At 46.6% G+C, this 13604-nt stretch overlaps 1 protein-coding gene across 1 annotated transcript in view; it reads right to left on the bottom strand.

Annotated features, from left to right (window-relative positions):
• PRKACB (protein kinase cAMP-activated catalytic subunit beta) overlaps positions 1–12990 on the bottom strand; it is an 81560-nt gene extending 68570 nt beyond the window's left edge. Inside the window, exon 1 of the mRNA XM_018553135.1 lies at positions 12799–12990. Coding sequence (XP_018408637.1) covers positions 12799–12844 — 46 coding nt within the window. The 5' untranslated portion in view covers positions 12845–12990. The remainder of the gene's footprint in view (positions 1–12798) is intronic.
• Between the last annotated feature and the right edge of the window lie 614 nt (positions 12991–13604).

The raw sequence follows: 13604 nt of genomic DNA, 5'->3' as shown, positions 1-13604 counted from the left end.
AAACAGAGCGGGGTCAGCAGATGCTCATTTTTATAGCTACTTTTCGGTCACTGTCTTTCTCCAAGTTTAAGGGCCGGTGCCCACCTAGTGGACACCTCACGGCAATCAAGCACAATTTTGCGCGGATAGCCGCATGGTCAGGAGTCGCCAAGGTGTGAACCGGCCACGTTATGGGTGCAATTACATTCTAATGGCACCCCCGTTGCGCTGATTGCGCAGTTTTCCGCCGCGATTCTGAACAGGAGTCGTGGATAACAAAAGAAAAAAAAACCCGCAGGCATAATATGCCTTGCGATTCCGTACGACCCATAGCATTGCGGCTGGAGGGCGTGGCTACGGTTTTTCTGCAATTGACGCTCGGATGTCACTCCATTGAAATGAATGGGAGCCGCGCGGCATTCACTACCTGCATTGTGCAGGACCGCACGATCCCGGAGATCTGCACCGGGCCTAAGAGGAACTTCACATTCCACCTTGGAATTTTGTTTAACCCCTTACCCTCTGTGCAGCATGACATTCCTTTTCAAATATCGGAACAAGTGGGTTGTGTTGCAGTGGGTTAGGTCCCGTGCACACCTCGGCATACTGGGACCGCGTGTCGCATTCATGCAAATTTTTTTGCCACGTTTCTCCATTGTCTTCAATGTATGCCGCACGCTCAGGCAAGTAGAAAATTCTGCTACGCATCCCGCGTTTCTCATTGGCGGGTTTTAACATGCAGGAAAAATGCACGTTTTTTCCGGCCGTGTTTGGGGTGCCAAGAAATGGCACCACAAGTCAGTTACACCCGTGAATGTGCGTCAAATCGCGCAATATGACATTTTTACCGGGACTTACAGTAGAATTGTAGATTGAAGGTTGCTTTAACGTGGACCGTTACCCCCTTTCACTACAAATCACACCAGCATGCGATTTAAAATCATTTTACATACATTCGTTAAAACTTCTTTTTTTAATTTACTTACAAATAGAGTTCATCTACTTCCTAGTCCACTTCTTGGCACAAAGGATGTAATTGTGCCCAAGTGTTGCATCCTGGGAAGGTTACATCAGCAGAGCATTGCTGGGAAATCTCATCTGTAATCTCAGGAGATTTCAGGGAAAGGCATTTTCCTCCCGAGATGATGTGCATGGTCACATGTCCTAGTCACATGTGCCAAAGTTCCAGGAAGTAAATGGAGAGCTAGTAATCTGCCCTTAGTAAACATGGCCACTGTCCGAAGACTGGGGAAGAAAAGAGAACTGAGGTATGCAAAGAATACAAAGCTGGCAATTATCTAGAGGTATGTGATTGTAGATTGTCATTACTAAACATTTCTAAAGGTGTGTTTGTTGTTATTTTAACCCCTTCATGACTGAGGCCCTTTTTTCCATTTTCACACCCATGTTATATTCCACATTTTAGGCCTGAAAATGACGTAAAACCCCCCAACATTATATATTTTCTGAATGCCAAGACCCTATAGAATAAAATGGTGGTAGTTGAAAATGTTTATGTTGCGCAATATTAGCGCAACTCCTTATTAAACCCCAAAATTTAGTGACAAATTTAATTAAATGCCCCAAAAAACTCTTCTTCGGGACGCAGAAGCGATCTGGCGACAGGTAAGTCGCCAGGATCGCTTCTGTTGTAAAGCCGACAGTCGGCTCTACAAGTTTAAACAGAGTCCCGGCGGCAAAAGTCGCCGGGAGTCTGTTTAAACAGCCCCGATGCTGGCGACATACACTGTACGTCGTCAGTCACGAAGGGGTTAAAGACAAGGGTAAAGTTCCAGCTATGTTAGTTTTTTTGTGTCTGCTCCGTATCTGTCCGTGACGATTTTTCTCATTTCGCCCCGGTCATCAGAAAGCATTTTTATTCTAGGGAGATTTAGTGACAAATGGAGCAGATTGTGTCCCCATCTGTGTATCAATCCCCCAGGATGAGTCTGCTTTTTTTTACCGAAAGTCAGAATCTCACGTGTATGGGTCGCCTAAGCTTGGACAATCTACAGGAACTAAAACCTTAAAGTGATATTAAACCTCGCCTTTTTTTATTTTTGAGAAGGGTAAGTCCACACTTCCCCAAATCTTCCATTTTTTTTATACCACCCCTGGGTGGGGCCATCAGCTAGCCGGCTGCTGTGGAGGCACTCGTGCATGTGTGTTCCCGGCCGTTGCTGCAAGTAGCTTATATCCAGAAGGCCCGGTGCTGACCTCCGCGATCCGGGATTGTGTGGTCCTGCACAATGCAGGCAGTGATTGCCGCGCAGCCCCATTGATTTCAATGGGGTGACATCCCCACGGCAATCGCAGAAAAAATGTACATGTACCTTTTTTTGCGATACACGACGCGTGGCTGTTTTAGCTGTGATCGTGTTCTGAAGCACAGGCGGAATCGCAGCGGGAAACCACGCGATCCGCCCAGTGCGACTGGGGTGCCATTAGAAAATAATGGCACCCACAGCGCGATTGGTTCACACTTTGGCGACTCCGTGAGGAGTCGTCAACGAATGCCGTGAGGTGTTGCCTAGGTGTGCACCGGCCCTTAGGGCACCAGGGGAAGATGTATCCATCTTCCACAGAATCATGTGACAAGATGATGTAGTTTCCCCTAGAACTCCCTGTGACAAGCACTCAGTATCTGGAAGCACCAGACCGTATAGAACTTAGATGAAGTTAAAATAAAACAAGCCAGAAGAGATATTTTGATACTTTAGCACAGTTGCATCGTTATCCAAACAAGATTAGCAGTTTAATATACTGTTACTATATCCCTAAAGCCCTTCAAATGGAATGAGACATGATTCATAAGAAGCTGAATAAAGCCCCTAGACTGGAGAAAGGAGAAGGTTTTACATACACTTCTACAGCACATCCCTGAAATATCTAACAGCTTCATGTTAACAGACATCCTGAGGTCTCCTAACAAATATATGCAAGCCCTGCATTTAGCAGATCACTTTAAAATTGCTTATACCAAGTACAAACAAACCATAGCAATCCAAAGCACTTCCATCAGAACGGATACACGCTGACCGAATTTACCAGTCTAGTAAACCTGTAATACAGCATTATAAAGGATAATTACAGATGGGCAGCTGGCACTGTGATGCCACAAGGCAACTTTAGGGTCACCATACAAACACTGTACAATCGTTGTCCAAGCAACTTTACATTTACCAACGCTATGTAATATGAGCACCTACCAAATATAGCCAATCAATCTATCCCCAGACAACTTCTTGCATTATACCTAAAGGAGTTTGCACAATCAGATTGAGTGATGAGCTTACAACAGTCTACCTGCCTACCCAATACCACCAAAGATCCGGAGCAAATAAAGCCCTACAGAAAGTCATTGGCATAGGATTTTGCAATCCCTTCTCCTACAAGAGAGCCGGGATCGTTCAGGTCCTGCACAATGTAGACAGAGATTCGGCAATCGCAGACACAGAATTTTTGCGATTCACGACGCGCTGATGTTTTTTTAAGCCACGATCGCGTTCGGATGCACGGGCGGAATCGCGGCAGGAAACTGGGCAATCCGCCCGGCGCGACTGGGGTGCCGTTAGAAAATAATGGCACCCACAGCGCGACCATCTGTGCTGGGCGACTCCGTGATCGCACGGAATCGTGCACGATTGCTGCAAGGTGCGGTGTCGCCTAGGTGTGCACCAGCCCACAAGTGTCAGTGCTCAGGCTTGGCAATATAGGAATGCATTGTGGGATGCGGAAGGGAGAGTGAACATCAGCCCCATACGCAGATGTCAAGATACATTTTTCAATGGATGACAATGGAAGGGCACTGAAAAATGAATGTGTTTGAATAGAGCTAGCTCACACTGCTCCGTTCCATTGTGTTGAAAAGCAGAAAATGCACGACTTTTTTTCAGTGCAACGTAACGCAACAAATCTTGTGTGAATTAGCCACATCCATTCTTCGGTGCCTTTGCATTAGCAGCCGTTAAAAAACATATTGCAACAGATCGGAAGGAAATCGCAAGGTACAATTGCAAATGAACGTATCGTATCCTCCGCTGAATTCCTGTGAATGCACCCTTGGTGTTCCAGTGCCACATCTGGGAGGTAGGCAGGGTCTATAAAAGTAAAATGTGGTACCGAAGAGTAACTACTAGTGATGAGACAGGGCTTGGTGCACACCCAGTTCGACTGAGTTAGCCCAAGCCCCCTTAAAACTCTGACCACCACCCCCCTCCTCCTGACCCAATCAGTGTTTGAAGTTGCAGCGGGATCATTCCCTGCCCCTTTGTGATGTATAGCTCTGGGGCGGTGAAATGCGCCTTATTGCAACTGATTGGTTTGGGAAGAGGGGGTAGAAGTAAGAGTTTAGATTGGGCTTGGGTGGACCTAGACTCATCACCGGTGCCTGCTAACCATCTGCCGAGTTGCTTTGCTTTATAGCATCCAGTCACAGGTTTAGGAGGAGGTGACCCGAGTCCTGGTCTGCAAAGGGGGTCTCACTTTTACAGTCGTATTTTTATTACTTGATTTTATATTTAGGAAAATGCAACATGGAGGGGGAATCCAAGAGGGTTGGAACAGATCCAGGAAATGTGATAACAACTTGCCAATGAGAAATATAAGAAGCTAGCAAAATAATACAGGGCCGGACAAATCCCCGAATCCAGGCAACCAATCCAATCAAGTTACAGCTGGATAAGCGTGTCTGAGCCTTTTCTATTGTCGTAAATGTAAGCAGGTTCCTCGCCTCCTATTCTGTGCTTAATGGCTTCAGAACGTCAAATGTTATTACCTCTGGTATAGAAGGCAATATAAAGAAATTACAAAGAGTGTGTTTCAGAGCGTTCAGCCTCTGGAACGCAACCCGGCCAGCTCCCTGCGTTCAGGGGCACGAGGAGGCATGGAGGTGCATTGAAGTCAATGGCACTGCATCCACACACCCCGTCCGCAGTGCGATCGCCCGCAACGCGTGGCGCATTAGTGCCTGCGTTCTGGTCCAGTGTGAGCTGCAAAAATAGTGCATGCAGCATTTTTGCAGATAGCACTGGACAAGAACACAGGCACTAACGTGCCACGCATTCTGGTGATTGCACTGTGGGTTGTGTGGCTGCGGTGCCATTGACTTCAATGCACCGCCACACCCCCTCCGGGCCCTGAATGCAGGGAGCTGGCCGGGTTGCATTCCAGTGGCCGAACGCTCTCTTTGTGGTGTGTACCGGCCCTAAGATGTTCTATGTAAAAAAAAGTTACAGACTGTTTGAACAACAATATAGTAAATAACGAGATCACCGAAAGTAAAACAAAATTATAATATAAACAGCATTACAAATAAACCTTCAAAGAAAAAACAAAAACCCAAGTGTCTTAAGAACGCAGCCACAGCTCGCTGCCATTATGGACTACAAGCTCAATACAAATTATGAAACTAAACGTGAGATTGTAGTCCATCGTAGGAGTGAGCTTGGAGCCGTGACTACTTTACAACACACACAGGGACCACGGGGAAGAAAAGTAGCCCCCCTCCAGAAGGAAGGACAGTGTCAGCAGCATTTCAGAGACGATTGGAGGATCTACAGCCGAATGATACACAACTAAGGTCCAGTATTGTCAATAGTTCAGGTACCTGAATGTATTTTTAAGATTTAACTCCTGAGTTTAGTGTCACTTTAAGCTTTTGTCAGAGGTCTAAAGTCCGACAGTTGTCTACTGACTGCCCTACAACACCGATTGCCAACTTCTGTTCCACTGTCAGCATTAGAGACCTGCAGAAATCCGGGATGAGAACCAATATGGGGATCTGTAATTTCATTCAGTTATGCACTCTCAGGAGTTGGGAGACAGCATGTGAGGTTAGGCAGTACCAGAAACCAAAAGACTGAGTAACTTGACAATTAACATTCTACACTTGGAAACACTCATTCTACATTTATGAACAATACAACATCACAACTTCTGGACCTAATGTTATACTGCAAAATATTCCAGACATGAATCATGTACGCAGACATATCATTACCCATTCAAATAAATCAGCCAACAGCAGCAAAATCTAGCAGCAATTTAATCAGATTTACATGCCGGTAAGTCGTTTTTAGGCATTTTTGAGCAGTCGGAAAAGCACTTTTAAATGCCCAACACAAGAAATCCCATGATTTTCAATGGCCCTTGTTCACACGAGGAGAAACAAAGTCTGGGAATTGCTGAACCTATGTCCCCACATTAGATTCCACCTTTTCTACACCATCTACTTGCAGAACTTGTGCCACAACTGTCTCCACAGGATCGCCAAAGCCTGACAAAGTCCCCAGAGACATCTGACATCTCAGAGACAAAAATTAACTTTCATCATGCCAAAGAAAAAGCTATGGAAGCGGCAAGGAATTAAAGCCTCAATCTCACCACAACTCGCTGGCATTACTCTTTATGCCGACCTCACTCAAAACACCATATTGAACAGGAGGAAGAGACCACTCTCCCTGGACAAGCAATCGATGCATCCAGGGAGAGCAATTGTTTTCTAACCACATGTAATCTTATCACATACATGCGGCGTGGCGGCGTTTACATGCAGCAGCTGTGACCCGATCATTACCTTGAACAGGTGACCGCTGCCGTGTGTAAACATCAGATTAGGGATTCCTGCTGTAGCAAAATGCAAGTTCCTCACGTAGGATTCCTTAATCACACCTAAACTTACCGATGTGAACGGGGTCTTAGACTTATATAATAATATGCACACTCAGAGCACCTTGGAGAGGGGGGTATATTACATCACTTCCTGCATTCAGTGTCACTCTCCAGCTAGAGAAGCTGATGAAGCCGATCTCTGCTTTATCAGCTTCTCTGGGGGTCCCTAGGTGATATCAGGGGACTCCAAGAACCCCTAATGTCTCCATAAAGAGGACCTGCCATGTAAATTGGCTATTACATAGGGGGCTTCTCAGTCCCCCCATGTGATAGCAATAAAGTTGTGTAAAAAAAAAGTAATATTAAAATGAAAGAATCAAAAAAATAAAGACTAAAAAAAAAATTAAGTCCCCGCCCCCCACATGCACACGCACCCACGTGCGAAAACGATTACGCCTATTGTGCCGCACATGGTAAATATCGCCACAAACGTCGGAGTGAGAGCAATCATTTTAGAGCCATTAATCCCTAATACTAAACTGATGAGAAGTAAAAGAGTTTTAATTGTCGCCTATGGGAGGTTTTTTGCGATTTTGCGGGTGCACGCAATTTTAAGGCTTGACATGTTTGGTGTCTATTTACCCGCCGTGACCCCGAATTTCATGGTTTACTAAAAATATGGGTAAGAATAAATGTTTTATAACATAACGTAGGGAAACTTTGTTTCTTTTACATTTACGGTACTTTTTTCATTATATAGTAAACAAAATAACCTCCCCCCCATGTGGTGATTATATACCTCCAAAAGAAAGCTCTGTCCCCAAAAATTTTTAGCATAAATTGCAAAGCCATAGTCCGGTCATGCTGACTGGTGACATTTTTGACTGACTGGTGAGACACCATCACATTTTTCAAGCCCTGCTCATATCAGATTCCACAACAAACTGTAAAAATGACAGCTGAAAGCTAAAGACACAGTGACCATGATACCGTACACAGGTCCATGATGACACGGCCATTATACAAACACTTCTGGTGGCATCGACTCTACACATGTTACCGACTCTCACACCGGTGCTCAGAAAAAGACAGTCCAGGCAACCCCGACTATACATAAATATCCCCAAACACGCAGTCACATGGTACTTCTAAGTACACGACGAGAGGAAACTGCTGGGCACTCTGCAGATATACAAAAGATAGATAAACACACACAGTAGTGGGGCGCTCATGACCTAAAACCAAGCAGCTTATAAAAACAAAAACAAAAAAACGGTACTATTCACTGTGTTCCCAACGTTTTGGGGGGACACAACCCACCTTCCCCAAGAAAGGTTGGCTGCATCCTGTCAAATGCAATAAATAGTACCATTGGGCAACTCCAGCTGTTGTGGAACTACAAGTCCCATGAGGCATTGCAATACTGACAGTAACAGGAATGACTCCCAGAGGCATGATGGGATTTGTAGCCAGAGCACAGCTGGAGGGCTGGAGTTGCCCACCGCTGGGCTATCATCTTCATGTTGAGTCCTAAGCGTGCTTCATCTATCATTCATTTTTTTAATCCAAAAACATCTACACAAATGTTTCCAAGAATAATGCTGAACCTCAATCTGCTGACATCGACTCTTCGCACACAGAGCGATCCTCATCTTATACACATACCTCTCCTACTGTCAGAGTGTCACATTTTCCAGTGACCATGGCCCCATAATTCACATTCCAAAGTCAGAGAGACGTGCCTGCAAGCTAATGCTCGCCGATCGTGAAGTGATAAGCCCCATAGTGCTGGGATTTGTAGTTCAGTCATAGGCTGCATTCACACCAGTAATGCACACATTTTTGCCATGTCCTTGTTGAGGGGGTTTTCCCTCGCCTCTTGTTAGGACAGTAGTCAGAAATCTCTCCAATATGGGTATAAACAAACATTTTAAAGGACTGATAAAAAGGTCCAGCTGATAAGCAGCCAATCAGCTGCAGTTACAGCAGGGGTGGACAAATTATAAGTGAATTCAGGAGCCAGTCTGTCCAATCCAAGAACTCACAGGATTTTTTTTTAGGAGCCAGCTCCATTGACAATCACAGAAAACCTCAAAACTTATGTGCCAGCTGTCATTTTTTGCAGAGTAGCTACCTGCTACTGGGATTGGTCCAGCCCTGAGCTGCAGGAGCTGGCTGCTTGAACACAATAGCCAGCAGGGAGATTGCTCTATCCACAGTGTGTCATTTAACCCAGAATGAGATGGCACGTGCGAGCCCTGAGGTGTGTTCAGTTCCTTAGCCAAGTGCCGAGTAGCTGTTCTGCAGCATTTCAGTTCACTGCAGCAGCTTCAGGCTAAGTTCACACATTGTGGAGGATCTAGTGAGCTGCTTTCGTGCAGTTGTCACGCGTTTTGGTTTGCACGATTTTGCTTTGCAATGCGTAGAGATGTCTATGGGACCCAAACTGCGCAACAACCACCAGAAAATAGCTCATGCAACTTTTTGCGCGACAATTCGCAAAAGGTGTAAACAGCTGCCATAGACGTGAACACAAATCTCTGTTTTGTGCAATAAATGGCCTAGGTGTGACCTGAGCCTCACTGAACGCTTTGGCTGCACGGTGCCAAACAAAATGGCGGAGGAAAATATTTTTGAGTAATAAATACCATTTTCATACTAATTTGCTGTGCTTGTCCACCAAAATATTAAATTGGAGGTTCCCACGCTGAATTGGTTTCCTCCATCGGGGTGCACCTTTCTCCATCGCTGCCAGGTGTGCCCACATTTAAAATGGCTGCTGGTGCTCTGTCACCACCTTCTCCGGCACACTCCGCGTTCTTCATCCACTTCTGCTGCGAGTGCTGAGCACTCACTTGCAGCACGGAATTCAGCAGCGTTGCTCCAACTTGGCACTCACAGCATCTGAGCAACTGAACACCCAACTTTTCCCACCCTATCCAAAGGCCCAAAGAAAAATAAAATTGCAGCGGCAGTTGGCCTTTTAAGAATTTAGTTTAATTGATTTGATTAGTAAGATGCAGATCACCACACACAGAATGATGCGTCACCCAGACGTTAGTTAGCGGATCTTGCTTTTTATAATGCAAGGTCCACTGTGCAAACTAAATGTGTGTATATTATATGTATGGATAGATTGGGGGAAGGATTAGAACCCCTGTAAGGTGTTTCGCTGTCTGGAACCTCGATGATTAGATTCACCCTCTCTATTATCTCTAAGAAAATTCAGATTTAAAGAGCTGTCGTGACAACAGTGATACAGGGAAAACTTTTTTCAATTGGGACACTTGTTCTGCTGACAAGAGGGGATTTCCTCTCATTTCCTGTTGTGAGTAGCAGACAGGAAGTGAAGGAAAATATCCTGAAAGGGACACAGACACCAAATAAACACGGACAGGGTTTTCATACCTTCTGCCATATATCCAATATGAAAAGGAAAATTGGTTTTAGATACACTTTTCCTTTGCCGCCTAAGTTACAACCTGACTTTACAATCTCTGTAAGATCCACCAACCTGCATAACATGACGGAATGCCATATTGTGTATAAATGTTAAACAGATTGCTCAGGTGCCTCCTCATAGTACACAGCTAGCCATACCAGATCAAATTGCTCTCATTTAGTATGCAGGCTGATGGAGGGAAAAAAATTCAATTAATTCCTCTATCCATGCTAACTAGTGTGGATGGAGGAATCTCCCCTGTAGGCTATTGTATTCACACAACCGCACCACTCACAGCGATCTTAACATCCAAACTGCAACAGCATCTGATAGGCTGCAGTCATTGGTCACCCGGTAATTTTCTACCCGAAACTTTGATTTTCACAAAAATATAGTTGAGCAGGATGGTGTCAGCAGCGTGAACCCCATCCCCATTCTGCCCTAGGTTAGCATGACATGCAGTCGTCTCCTTTTGCAGGCCCGTGATACCAATGTCTCATATCCCAGGAGGGATCAGCTTCCCCATTTATCGGCATCTTCATTCATCTGGCGTCCCGGAAGAAACATTCGGCTTCCAATGACAAAATGAAAAAGATGTTGGCTTGGGATTCTATACGCAGTAGAACAGTGGCGGGGGAGAAGAGGACAGCAAAGATTTCACATGGCATTTAAGGCCAGGTGCACACTTGTGTGATCCGTGACCAAGCGCCAATCGTGCACGAAACCGTGCTGTCATGGAATCGCGCTGGTGGTGCCATTATTTTCTAATGGCACCCCAGTTGGCCCAGACAGATTGCGTGGTTTCCCACAGCAATTCCGCCCGTGCAATCGTGCAGGATTGCGGATGAAAAAAACGTGTGTCGCAAAAAAAAGGTACATGCCTTTTTTCACTGATTTCCGTGCAGATGTAACTAGATAATCAATGAGACTGCACCTCAAACACTGTGTGCAACTGAACACAAACGCGCAGCTCTGGGACGTGTATCCTGGGATCTCCCAAGTGTGCGTCTGACATACGTTTTACCTGCATCAAAACAGAAGTGGTAATTGGAGTTTTTAAAGAGTGAAGATTCTCTTCTCTTTACACAATCATATGATATGATCAAAACTATTATTGAAAAGACAGATACTGGGTCATCGATCCGAAAATGCAATCAATTCCATCAATGTACGATTGGTCTGGGTGGAAAATCTGATCACATGGAAGTAGGCAAAGCCATGGCTTCCCTGTTTATGTCAGCAAAGGCTGAGTGATGACAAGTGAAGCCATAGTGGGGAGACGGCAGCCAGGATCAGTTTAGAACCCAGAGCACTCCTTTCAGCAACAGACCAACAATGAGAGCGGGTGATGACGGGAACGGACAATGGCGCCCTCACAAGCATAGACCAAACTTTAAAGCCCAACTCCAAACAGGATTACTCTCTCAAGTTTCAGGCCGGCGTTCCTCGGGACCTTGCTGTCACGCAGACGTATTTCTATGTCCGGTTTGTGGGTTATGTGTTTAGATGAAGCGCTGAGATCTCGAGGAACGCTGAATTCACTTTTACGTGCTTAGGAGAACGTTATTACATCTGTATACAGGAATACAGCATCAACAGGAAACACACAGATCATAGATGAACATGCATGTAGAAGAACCAGCATAGACCAGACTTGCACCACAGCGCCATCTAGTGCTCAAAAGACATAACAGTACATCAGCATGTCAGTAATACAATCGTTGCATATTAGCATAGGCTGTTGTATTTCTAACACTGTTAAAGGATAATTCCCCTCTCAACAAATGTGAGAAAATAAAATACCCAAATCTGTCGCCTCTCCCCCCGCCCCTGCTGGTCAAACCTGAGTGAAAGCCCCCACACTAACCAGTACACATACTGCAGCGAGCATCTAACTCTAGCAGAACGCTAGCGAATGGAGAGCATTTATTGGTCTGCACGGTCACCTGAACACTGAAAAGCTCTTCTTCCCCCCCCCCCCCTCACCTCCTGGCCAATCATAAAACAGAGCCTGGGCCTGTGTGTTTTGTGATTGGCCTGTGGGAGGCAGAGACGCAGCCACCGTGGTGAGGCCCAATAGTAGCCAAACAGGGATTAGACATTCGTTCACCACTACATAATGCGTATGACATTTTGGGGCCCCTTGGGACCCCTTCCTAAGGCAGCAGTGACAAGGGAACATAGACCAAGCAAAGTTTAGATTCACCAATCACAACCCCCCGTGCAGCAGGAGGGCCCCCGGAGATTGTACAATCACATTGGCACTCCTCTAGTCAGTCTCACTTCTCATGTAAACAAAGGCTGACTGATGGAAAGTGATGCCGCAGGAGTGAGACTGCAGCAAGAAATAATTTTATTATCACACAAACAATACAAACGCTCCTCTGGGGTCACCCCGACTACAGTTCCGCTTCTGTATAAAGGCCGATATAAGAGCCGGGGGACAAATGTGAGGAAGCATCACAGGTGACTTAGGTCAATGAAAAGGAGACCGGTTGCTATGGGCAACACCCCAAATTGTCCTGCTGGGATGATGTATGGAAAGTGAAGCTGTCAATCATGGCAACCAATCAGCTTCCCTTTTGCTAGGATGTAAATAGTTGCCATGGGCAACGGCTCCACTGCTACTGAGGTCCTCATCCCCACACAGTGACATGCACCCCCCCCTTCTCTCCAGGGCCGCGGCCTGTGCGTGTCACTGAAGCCTCGGTATTTCCTAGCCGTCCACCCCTCCCGGGTCTCTGGGCCTCTCAGGCCGCACTCACCGCTCTCGATTTCGTTCCCTTTCTTGGCGGTGGCGGCGTTGCCCATGGCTGGGAGGCTCGAGGCGGGGGGTGGCGCTGTGTGCTGGGGGGAGGCCGCTTCCCGGCTCTGTCCGTCTCTCTACTCTCCGCTCCAGCCGCCGCCTCCGCCACACGTCTAGAAGCGCTCCACCGGAAATGACGTCCTAGCGGCCCGACTGCACGGGCAATGGGGCGGGGCGTTGTTACGGGAGACGGCGAGCGCGACCCCTCCCCCCTGGTACACTGATGAGCCCGGCCTCTGCGACCCGAGCGGAGCATCGTAGGAGCTGCGGTGTCCGGTATCCGGCCTCCAACCATTCATCCCAGCCTCAACCATTGATTATGGCCTCCAATCAAACCTCCGACATTCTGTCTTCATTCTGTACTATGACCTCCTCCGCACCGTCCCCAGCCTCCAACCAAACCTCCTCCACACTGTCCCGATCATGTACCATGACCTCCTCCACACTGTCCCCGGCCTCCAACCAAACCTCCGCCATTGTGTTCTCCCTCTAATTATTCCTAGCCTCTTCTATTCTCTTCCCTTGCACTGCTCCTGGCATCTAATGTGGCCTCCTCTACACTGTTCCCAGCCTCCACCATGGCCTCCTCTACACTTCCCCCAGCTATCAATCAGGCCTCCTCTATGTTGTCACCAGTCTCTATGTTGACTTCTTGTACATTGTTCACAACCTCTACCATGACCTCCCCTACAGCCTCCAATCAGACCTCCTCTATACTCTGTTCTGCTCCAACCAGACCTCCTGTACACTATCCCCAGCCTCCAA

The sequence above is a fragment of the Nanorana parkeri genome, unplaced genomic scaffold, assembly GCF_000935625.1.
Source record: "Nanorana parkeri isolate BGI_ZX_2015 unplaced genomic scaffold, ASM93562v1 scaffold111, whole genome shotgun sequence".
Classification (NCBI taxonomy): domain Eukaryota; kingdom Metazoa; phylum Chordata; class Amphibia; order Anura; family Dicroglossidae; genus Nanorana; species Nanorana parkeri.
Note: the sequence above shows the minus strand (reverse complement) of the source record. Positions and strands in the feature narration are given on the sequence as shown.